General features: G+C 44.9%; 1 protein-coding gene across 1 annotated transcript in view; it reads left to right on the top strand.

Annotated features, from left to right (window-relative positions):
• Nucleotides 1–756: 756 nt before the first annotated feature.
• The window catches only part of LOC133410313 (rho GTPase-activating protein 6-like), an 83,232-nt gene continuing 72,407 nt past the window's right edge, over nt 757–11,581 (top strand). Inside the window, exon 1 of the mRNA XM_061691302.1 lies at nt 757–1,396. Coding sequence (XP_061547286.1) covers nt 920–1,396 — 477 coding nt within the window. The 5' untranslated portion in view covers nt 757–919. The remainder of the gene's footprint in view (nt 1,397–11,581) is intronic.

Below are 11,581 nucleotides of genomic sequence, written 5' to 3'. Positions count from 1 at the left end.
GAGCTAAGCTCCTGTTTCGTGGTGTGAGTTCATGCATAAAGTCCACTCTATAACCTCCTCCATCTTTGTGTAAACAGTCAGGAGCTTCACAATGTAAAAAGCCAGGAGCTTCACAATACAGGGTTGATGTGAGGAAAAGAACGAAGGAATGAGATACGAAGGTTTTTCAAGAAACTCTTCATCACTGCTGGTGGAAGCTCCGGCCACCAGCTAACAGCAGAAAAACCCCTGTGATGTGGATTTTAAAAAGATATATATGTAATTTTTTTCCCAATAGTTTTTTTTTCGTTTTTCCTTTTTTTGTTTGTTTTTGGGGGAGGGGGGGGGGGGACCAATCCCAAAAAGGCTGATTGGTGGTTCATCCAGGCTTATTCAATATTTATTTGGGTACACTATTATTATTTTTTAAAACAAGCAAATCATTTAGGAGGGTTCAAGAAGCCCCGCGAAAATTAGCCTAACGACACCACTGTTGTGTGGTCACAGAATAAACGCCAATAGGTGAGTAATTATTTGTTCCCGAAGATTTATTTTCAAAAATAAAAATAAAAAATGAGAACAACTGATGGGTAAGGGAGCGGTGGTGATGGTACGCTAAAATTGTTTTGTGCGTGTGAGATTGATAGAATGGAGGGTGGGGACATAATGCAAAGTTAAAGTTTTTATGGCCACCGCCCTCCCAACGCTCATGCACATTCTCAAACGGCCTGCTTCTATTTCCACTTTCACTTTGGGCATGACCGCTGCTGCCGCGGATCAACTCGCACTTCTGCAACCAAATGTGGCCCCATCCGACTCCTCCTCGGTTCACCACATGGGACTTTCTGTTCGAGGCTCACCGTTGTGGAGCTTGAGGAAAAGGCATTGAGCAGGTGACCCCCTGCGCCCCCCACCCAAAAAAAAAGAAGAAGCAGGAGGCATGTCTGCGGCACAGGGGCTTTTGAACAGCGTCTTCTGCTCCTCTCCGGCATCGAAGGCCATAACCAAACAGAGGCTACGGCAAACTAGGAGCCTGGACCCCGCCATCATCAGACAATACGGCACTGGGACCGATTGTGCAAGTGACGCGCAGTTGACCGGTTCAACTGTCCCGGACGCAGGTGCGTCCTCGAAGCCGTTTCCGCGCACCAAGACTTTAATGCTCAAAGAACCCATCCCACCTTCGATCTCCTCTCCCTCCATACCTTTGGACGTGTCCCCGTCGTCTAACTTTCATTTTGACTACGACGTAGTGAAGCGTTCCAAAAGGAGAACGACTGGGGATTTACCGCTCCTCGTGCGGGGCTCCGGGTTCGCGCCGTCCGGGAGTACCGGCGCGCTTTTCTCGCCTCGGAGGTGGCTCCAGAGGAGAACACAGCCGCCGAGCTCGCATACTGACGTCGTGTGGAAACCGGAGGTAACGTTCTCCACGCTCCAATAAAACGACAGTATTCGCCAAATTTAACATCCTGTAAATTAAAACGAGAATAATTCTGATTTTAGATTGTTCTGCCTCTTTCAGCACTGCTCGTGATGCAATGTTTTATTTATTTATTTATTAAAACAACAATAAAAGAGCTTGACCATTCTCTGGCATCTGCACCTGGTAGCTGCATCACAGCAGTTGTCTTGACCAAGGGCACATGGGTTATTACTGTGAGTGAGAGGAGGAGGAGGGGCTGGTGGGGGCTGTTCTCCCAATGTCATGGAAGAAAGCATTCCCTGGGGTGAGGTAAATAATCTCTTATGATGCTTTTGAGAATGAATGAATTCCAAGCAAAGGTGCATTGAAGTGCATAGATAGCTTTTTCATCCACTCATGTGGTGGGGGGTGGGGCTGGGCTTAAAGCAGGCAGAAATTGAGTGAGGCTTAGTATGAAATCTTTACCAAAATATACTTTGGATACTTATTTTTAGCAGGGGGGCTTTGTAAGGTACATAGTTGGCACAAGTCCACACGCACTAGTAGAAAGGTATGATTGGTTTCCCACTTGTTTGCCTCTTTGTTTGCGGCTTTACAGTGTGTGTGTTTGTATGTGTGTGTGTGTTGGGAAGGACTTAAAGGACTTGGTTCTCACGCTTGGGAGAGGGGGGTCAAAAAACACGCAACCCTTGAAAAGCTCTTGCATCACTTCCTGTTCCAGAGCTTCTCAACAGCTCTGCTACGGTCACTCTTCCTCTCCTTCATGGTGCAGTTGAGATGGTCTCACGCTGCTGTTTCCCGCTGCCAAATCTCAGTTTCCCATGCCGCTGCTACCCCTCCTCATTCCACCCTGCAGTAGGTCCATTGAGGATAATAAGGCCATCGCTTTGGTGTCATTAGTCGAGTCTGGACAATGCAATTATTGCCCCTCAGATTGTGCAGTATGTTATAGAATTGTTTGTTTTATTGTGTGCGATGGTTTTGCATTTTCACACAATTGTATTATTTTGTTTTTGTGATTCATGATATATGACAAAACTAAACCATTCATTATTCAAGATGCTAAATTATCCAGAGCTGTGAATATGAATATGAAGGGTTGTTTTTCTATATGTGCTCTGCGACTGACTGCTGACCAGTCCACGGTATACCCCGCCTCTCAAAGTCAGCTGGGAGAGGCTCTCACTCAGGAATAGATCTGAAAGCAGAAGTTGAATGGATGGGTTGATGGATGGAGAGATGGATGGATGAATGGATGGATGGATCAATGACAAAAGGTATCCCACTCAAAATGTCAAGCCGAACGCCATTAGAGTTTTGCAGGGGCGGGGTCCCCTGATTTTCCACTGTTTATTGGCAAAACACAAGTAGAAAAAAAAGGGATTGAAATGGTTCAGTTGAGACTGTGACTGTTGCTTTTGGGCCCAAAATGGTTGACAATAAAATTATTAGCGCATTGTCCAAGTGCTGGAATGTTGGCTCCAAATGCAGTTTAGTAGTTTGGGATAGTACTTCAGCTTTTGTGAAATACTGTAGTTGCAATGCCAAGGTTGGCCTACTGGGTATACATGATCTTTGAAGCATTTTAAAAAAAAAGTATTTCCATCAACAACGAAGTAAAGGGAAAAAATTGCAGGATACAAACTGCGCTGAGGTGAACTTGTGAACATGCTTGTTTCTTTTGTTGTGTTTCCTCGCTGATGAACTCCCTGAAATCGAAGTGAAGAGGTTGATTTGGACAGCGTTGCCACAGTTACCTTGAAAAAGTAACTTAGTTACTTTACTAATTACTTGAGTGTAAACGGAACAAAGTTAGAAAAAAGTAACGTGCGTGCACGTAAATGTGAAAGTGAGTGGCGATTTGATATTGGGGGCATACAAACACAGACACACACACACACCGTTGCTCCCACCGTCTTCATTTTTTATGCAAAGACCAATAAAAGGTGACAAGATTACGCAACTGTTTACCTAGCAAACTTGTGGGTGATTGACGAGGGGGAGAAACACTTACTACGTGACGTCAGCCGTGCAGCACGTCAAACCAGCTCACAGTCCCGACTACAATGAAGTGGATAGCTCTCAATTTTCATTGTAAATATTATTTCAGATAAGTATTGTAACTCCTTCAGTGAGACAGTCCTTAACCTCCATGACCGATTTATGACCGCGCACTTCGCTATGACTCACAATGGATTGCGCACTTAACACGCCAGTAAAACTGTATTCTTTATTTGTAAGTAAAAAAGTAACAACAATCAAATACACTTTTTACAAAGGAAACAAATAAATAGTGAGGCGATAGTGAAATCTTCCCTTTCTTTGCACTTTTATGGTACTGCACCGTTACTGTGCATTGTAGAATCAACAATCACGTCCCAATCTCTTTTTTCCCCTTATTTAGAAATCAGCAGTTTGCACGAATGGTTAAATGCTGTTGAATGGCTGGACTGTGAGTTTTCAGGTCACCTGCCACAAATCAGTACTTGATGTGAAACACTGATGACTCAAAAGTAACTGTTGCTGGTTAGAAAAAGTAACTGTCGTCTGAATATTCTCCTGGGGAAAGTAACATATTACTCAAAATAGTGGAATTTTGGAGTAATGTGTTACATTGTAATGTTATTTTGTAAAGCATAACCGGCATCACTGGATTTGGAGGTGATTGGGAGGAACGGCCCCCCTGATCAGAACCCGAGCGGTGTTCTGTTATTAAAGCTACTGCCCCCACGACCTGACCTCGGATAAGTGGTAGAAAATGGATGGATGGATGTATGCTATCAATATATGTAACAATTGCCAGGGCAATTGTGTATATGAAATAATATGGTGAAGTGACTATATTTATGGTGGCACGGTGGACAACTGGTTAGAGCGTCTGCCTCACAGTACTGAGGACCGGGGTTCAAATCCCGGCCCCGCCTGTGCGGAGTTTGCATGTTCTCCCCGTGCCTGCGTGGGTTTTCTCTGGGCACTCCTGTTTCCTCCCACATCCCAAAAACATGCATGGTAGGTTAATTGAAGACCCTAAATTGCCCGTAGGTGTGAATGTGTGTGCGAATGGTTGTTTGTTTATGTGTTCCCTGCGATTGGCTGGCAACCAGTTCAGGGTGTACCCCACCTCCTGCCCGAAGATAGCTGGGATAGGCTTCAGCACGCCCGCGACCCTAGTGAGGAAAATGGATGGATGGATGGACTATATTTATTTGGTTTTCATAGTCATAGGGGCCCCCTGAGGGAAACCATAACTATGTGGCCCACGACAAAAATTAGTTTGACACACCTGTTACTAGCTTTGAAAACCACGGCTCTCGGCCGGTGGTTCTCAAATTGTGGTACGAGTACCACCAGTGGTACGTGGGCTCCCTCTGGTGGTACGTGAAAGAATCACTGAATTAAATGTTCAAACCACCTTAAACTTTTTTTTAAATCCACTACATAACATTTGATGAGTACAGTTAAGTTGTATTTCACTTTAAAGTACAATGCATTCACATTTTACCTTTTAGAACTTGTCAACATTGAGGTACAATGTTTATTAAACTTGAATGTGTAATATTATGTAATAGAATCGTTATTCGAGGACAGTTTTTCATTTTCTGATATTTCAGCGCAGTGTTAATTTTCAAACTGTTAAGGTGGCTTACAATAATAATGCAATAATGCATAATTTTTGATGAACATTTTGACCTACTTGGAGAGCCAAGTATTTTTTGAAGTAGTGCTTGGTGTAAAAAGCTTGGAACTGTTGTTTTATACATGATTTCTCTCCATGTGACACTCAAACTAGGAGGTATCCCCAAAAAATATTTGATTATATTGATATATTGATTATGGCCTTTATTAAGTTTAACTGGCTTCTGGTAACCAGCATGTCTATTGTCATTACTGAACAGAAGGTTGGTTGTCTACATGGAGACAGAATAAATACAACTCTGCGGTAGATATGGCTGCATTGTCTTTTTAAAAAGTCTCTTTTATTTTATTGCAGTTAAGGTTACATAAACTATCATGTAACTCCCTCCTTTCTACTTGTGATGTTCTTAAATTTAAGCAGCAATAGAGATTTAGAAATTATAACTACCTGTGCAAAAAACCTAAGAGATGGTGTTGTTGGTGTAAATTAAAATGTCACTGTTAAGAAAATATGCCATTGGTCTGGCAAATACGCAGATATGATTTTAGTATGTGGCAATGTAGGGTATAACATTAGAAAAGTTGATTGTATGCTTTAGTAAACAATGCCGTGAAATCATTGACGCAGCCCAATTTGCACTGGATGTTCTTGTGCAAAAATGCATTTTTTGAAATTGTAGATTAACTATTGTTGGCCTTGGGGCAATGGAAAATATTCATGGCGAATAGGAAAGGTGAGGTAGAGGTTCTGTATGTGCTTTACAGAGTGTAATTATCTTTGTGGCCAAATTAGACGCTCTATAACCACACTTGTGTTGACGAGTGTCTAGATGACCCATTGGAGATTTGTCTGGCATGGGTGATTTCACCTCTCCTTAGGGATGTTTTCTCAACAACGAATGGAAAGACCACCGCTTGGAATAGAAGACGGGTGCAAAGTAAACATTAATATCCGCCGACAGAATCTCTATGTCTGTTGCCGATTAAAGCTCCCCTCCAGGTTTCGTCATTGATACAGAAGGCAGTGATCGAGAAGTTTGCTTTTTTAGAGGCCAAAAGTGTACACCCCTGTTCCCCTTGAGCATTTATGGATGTATAGTGACCCAGTTCCGTTAAATGTGGTTTGTTATGGGTCAGAGGAAAAGTGTTGCTAACACACACAGATTGTGTAATCTTGATCAACGTCAACTACACAATGAGTGCCATGAAAATTTGGAGTGAGCTAACACTTAACAAACACAACACAGTCTGCATAGTTTCCTCCCTGGAACCTTAAAGAACATTGACAAATGAGCAATGAATAGCAAACTATTTAGGGATGAACTGTGTAAGATCACCCATGCAGTATTCAGTCTGTACTAAATCATTACTGAGCACTAAGAATTCTTTTACTCCTTTACTCCAGTTGCTTTCAGTGTGGAGGCTTGGATATTTTCTCTGGAAGGAATTCTAGGTCAAAGTGTCAAGTGGAGGCCTACTGACAGACGGGTAGCTTTAAGAATAAACTGGAGGAGGTCCTAATGCCCATTTGTAACTGCCTACAGTATACATATATATATATATATATATATATGGTTCTATTATTTACTGTTCAGTGACCCATATGGTGGTATGTGCACACACCCATGTGCAGTTTAACATTTAGACACTGCTCCAGTAAAGGAAGTAACAACATTATACACTGTGGCAATGTGGAATATATAACATAACATTAGGATTGGCCCGAACGGACTCTTCCCCTATTGGTTCATAGGAGAGATAACAACAGCCTTCATAAAAAAATGAACAAATAAAATAAAAATAACTCTGCTTTGGATGCGATTATGTCGAATTCTAGATGCCTTGTAACTCATAAGTGTCCATTCATCATAGAAGCCATTATTACATGTACGTGTATGTTCTGATTTTGGATACAAATATTCTTGTCCATCTTTCCATTCATTCAACCATCCAACCACACATCCATCCATATTCTATATTGCTTATCCTCACTATATGACCCTATAGGGTCACAGGTGGCCTAGAGCCTTTCACAGCTGACTTTGGGTGAGAGGCGAAGTACACCCTGTCCTGGACTGGAAGAGATCAGAGAAGGCGCCTGGAGTTGGCAGACTGTTAATTTGTGCTTTTACACCATTATGTTTTTGTTTTGTAATTTGATATACATTTTACGTTGTGTGGACCCATTGCATGTGTTTTTGCGCCTTAACGGGCATCATTTTTGCAACAGCTCCATTTTTGTTGAGCAGCGTTTCGGCACTGTTGGACTGTCTGCAATGGTGCTGCTAGAGGAGCTGCGACTGTGAGGAGTGTCGTCAACGTGGAGCTGAGTGCGTCCCGTAGGAGACGTGGGGTGGAATGACAGTCGGAGCTAAAAAAAAATGTGATAAAGATGACTAATTGGGACTATAGAATTGAACCAATATTTGTATTTGTGTGTTACTCGTCAACAGACGAACTATCGGCTTTTAGAAAACCGCAGTTGCTTGTTTGCTTTCAAACTCAGTTTGTAGCAAATGTGAGTGACGTCATGCATGCTGTGATTGCGGCATCTATGATCCTGGCGCCCTCATATTGGTCCTTGGGGACTTCAGTCTTGCTCCTCTCTCATAACAGCTTGAGACAACATGTGCAGCAAGAGGGAATATAACTGCACCTCATGTAGGCTATGCAGAGTGCCACTGTGAAGGGTGCACTTTAATTGGAGAAGATTTTGTTTGGCTATGATTGCATTATTATTATTTTGTTAAGTGTTATTGTGCACAATGTGCTGTGGCTGTTGTGAAAGTGTGATGGTTAAGTTAAGTTGAGTTGTTCGCCAGAAGTCTGCTTAAATATTTCAAAATATAGTGACGACTGTGAAGAGATAAACCGTAAGCGTTTCTGGTGCTACGGCTGTCCAATAACAGTCATTTAGGTGTGTGTGTGTAAATGAAATGTATTATTATAAAGCTTTTTTTTCTTCCTCCTGAATGAAATGTTCATCGGAGAGACAGAAACACTGTCCTTAAACATCGACGATAATGATTCCAGGCAAAGTGATGTAAACCCTTGGACCTTTCCTCCATCCTTGTGAATCTGCCAGACAGCTCGAAAGCAAAACAGAGTGAGGCAAAAAGCAGCTATAAAGAGAACAATAATTCTGAAGAAGAACAGTTTGAGCCAAGAAGGTAAAGAAGTGAGTTTATTTAGTTTATTGAAGTCAGCACATGCTTAGCCGTTTAATTGGTGTTTGAGAAAACTCTACTCTCAAATATTAGAAAAGCCATTGTTAAGAGGTTGCTTCAATTGGCATTTTTAGCACATTATTGATACGTTATTGCCATCTAGTGGATACTTTCTTGCCACACATACAGTTCTTCACATTAATGAGCACGCTACAACAGATCTTTTAGGAAGTTTTAAGTTTACTTACAGAATCAATGTTTTCTGTGGCATACTGTAGGCTACCACATAATAGTACCACAAATGTGGAGGTGTCCACATTGATACTTCCGACAAACTCACTCCATCCATTTTCTATGCTGCTTCTCCTCACTAGGGTCGCGGGCGTGCTGGAGCCTATCCCAGCTATCTTCGGGCAAGAGGCGGGGTGCACCCTGAAGTACTCGCCAACCAATTGCAGGCCACATCGAAACAAACAACCATTCGCACTCACATTCACACCTACGGGCAATTTAGAGTCTTCAATCAACCTACCACACATGCTTTTGGGATGTGGTAGGAAACCGGAGTGCCTGGAGAAAACCCACACAGGGACGGGGAGAACATGGAGACTCCACACAGGCGGGGCTGGGATTTGAACCCAGGTCCTCAAACCCGTGAGGCAGATGTGCTAGCCAGTCGTCAACCGTGCTGCATTTATATATAAAGGTTTCCTCCCACATCCCAAAAACATGCGTGGTAGATTAATTGAAGACTCTAAATTGCCCATAGGTGTGAATGTGTGTGTGAATTGTTGTTTGTTGATATGTGCCCTGCGATTGGTTGGCGACCAATTCAGGGTGTACCATGCCTCTCGCCCAAAGTTAGCTGGGATAGGCTCCGGCACGCCCGTGACCCTAGTGAGGATAAGCGGAATGGAAGATGAATGAATGATATATATATATATATATATATATATATATATACATATATATATGCACAGATGGCACGGTGAAAGACTGGTTAGAGCGTCTGCCTCACAGGTCTGAGGGCCGGGGTTCAATCCCCGGCCCCGCCTGGGTAGCGTTTGCATGTTCTCCCCGTGCTTGCGTGGGTTTTCTCCGGGCACTCCGGTTTCCTCCCACGTCCCAAAAACATGTGTGGTAGGTTGTTTGGTTGTTTGTTTGTATGTGCCCTGCGATTGGCTGGCAACCAATTCAGGGTGTACCCCGCCTCCTGCCCGATGATAGCAGGAATAGGCTCCAGCACGCCCGCGACCCTAGTGAGCGGCTCAGAAAATGGATGGATGGATGGATATATATACAGTATATATATATATCTATCCATCCATCTATTTTCTACCGCTTATCCGAGGTCGGTCACGGGGGCAGTAGTTTTAGCAGGGACGCCCAGACTTCCCTCTCCCCAGAGGGAAGTCTTGAGGAGACCCCGTCCCCGGGGTCTCCTCAAGGTGGGACGTGCCCGGAACACCTCACCAGGGAGGCGTCCGGGAGGCATCCGAATCAGATGCCCCAGCCACCTCATCTGGCTCCTCTCGATGTGGAGGAGCAGCGGCTCTACTCTGAGATCCTCACGGATGACCGAGCTTCTCACCCTATCTCTAAGGGAGAGCCCGGACACCCTACGGAGGAAACTCATTTCGGCCACATGTATCCGGGATCTTGTTCTTTCGGTCAATACCCACAGCTTGTGACCATAGGTGAGGGTAGGAACATAGAACGACCGGTAAATCGAGAGCTTTGCCTTTCGGCTTAGCTCCTTCTTTACTACAACGGATCGATACAAAGTCCGCATCACTGCAGACGCTGCACCGATCTGCTTGTCGATCTCCCTTTCCATTCTTCCCTCACTCGTGAACAAGACCCCGAGATACTTGAACACCTCCACTTGGGGCAGGATCTCATCCCCAACCTGGAGAGGGCACGCCACCCTTTTCCGACTGAGGACCACAGGACCCCCAGAGGGACAGTGTCGAACGCCACGACAGGCACCAACCACCTTGAGGCCACAGCTCCGGTCGGCCGCCTCATTAATGGAGGCGTGGAACATGGTCGACTCGGGCTCAATGTCCCCCGCCTCTCCCGGAACATGAGCAAAGTTCTGTCGGACGTGGGAGTTGAAACTTCTTCTGACAGGGGATTCCGCCAGACGTTCCCAGCAGGCCCTCACAATATGTTTGGGCCTGCCACGTCGGACCGGCATCTTCCCCCACCATCGGAGCCAACTCACCAGTGATCAGTTGACAGCGCCGCCCCTCTCTTTACCCGAGTGTCCAAGACATGTGGCCGCAAGTCCGATGACACGACCACAAAGTCGATCATCGAACTGCGATCTAGGGTGTCCTGGTGCCAGGTGAACGTGTGGACACCCTTATGCTTGAACGTGTTCGTTATGGACAATCCGTGATGAGCACAGAAGTCCAATAACAGACCACCGCTGGGGTTCTGATCAGGGGGGCCGTTCCTCCCAATCACGCCTTTCCAGGTCTCAATGTCATTGCCTACGTGAGCATTGAAGTCCCCCAGCAGAACGATGAAGTCCCCAGCGGGAGTGCTCTCCAGCACCCCCTCCAAGGACTCCAAAAAGGGTGGGTACTCTGAACTGCTGTTTGGTGCATAGGCACAAACAACCGTCAGGACCCGTCCCCCCCACCCGAAGGCGGAGTGAGGCTACCTTCTCGTCCCCGGTGACCCGTGTCCAGGCAAGGGAAACCTGAATCCATTAATTGTATTCGTCATAGGGGTTTTTGGCGCCGTGGTTTGTCTGGTCCTTCACCTAGGACCTGTTTGCCATGGGTGACCCTGCCAGGGGCATAAAGCCCCAGACACCTTAGCTCCTAGGATCATTGGGACACACAAACCCCTCCACCACAATAAGGTGATGGCTCAAGGAGGGGACAGTGTGTGTGTGTGTTTGTATATATATATGCTGGGATAGGCTCCAGCGCCCCCCGACCCTAACTCGGATAAGTGTTGTTGAAAATGGATGGATGGATATATGACACAAGGTCTGGGCCTGCCGCTTTGTTTATCTTTTGTTGTTTGACGATGCGTCTCACATTCTGTTCGTGGATGGTCAACGCAGAAGTCAGAGGTGTGGTGGTGGTCGGTGGTGCGGCTGGATTGGTGTGGGGTGTGAAGGTGTCCTTTTCAAATCTGCAGTAGAAGGTGTTCAAGTCGTCGGCTAGTCTTTTATTGTTCTCAGCTTGGGGGTTGGTCGCTTGTAATTGGTTAGCGATTGTAATGCGATTGTAATGCATGCAAGACTGATTTAGAGTCGTTAGCGGTAAACTGTTTTTCTCACTTTACTACATAGTTTCTCTTTGCAATGCTAATTTCTTTAGTCAGCTGCCTTCTAGCACGATTATACAGGGCCCTA

Source organism: Phycodurus eques, chromosome 1, assembly GCF_024500275.1.
Source record: "Phycodurus eques isolate BA_2022a chromosome 1, UOR_Pequ_1.1, whole genome shotgun sequence".
Lineage (NCBI taxonomy): Eukaryota > Metazoa > Chordata > Actinopteri > Syngnathiformes > Syngnathidae > Phycodurus > Phycodurus eques.
The sequence above is the reverse complement of the archived record's forward strand: the minus strand, read 5'-3'. Positions and strand labels throughout refer to the sequence as shown.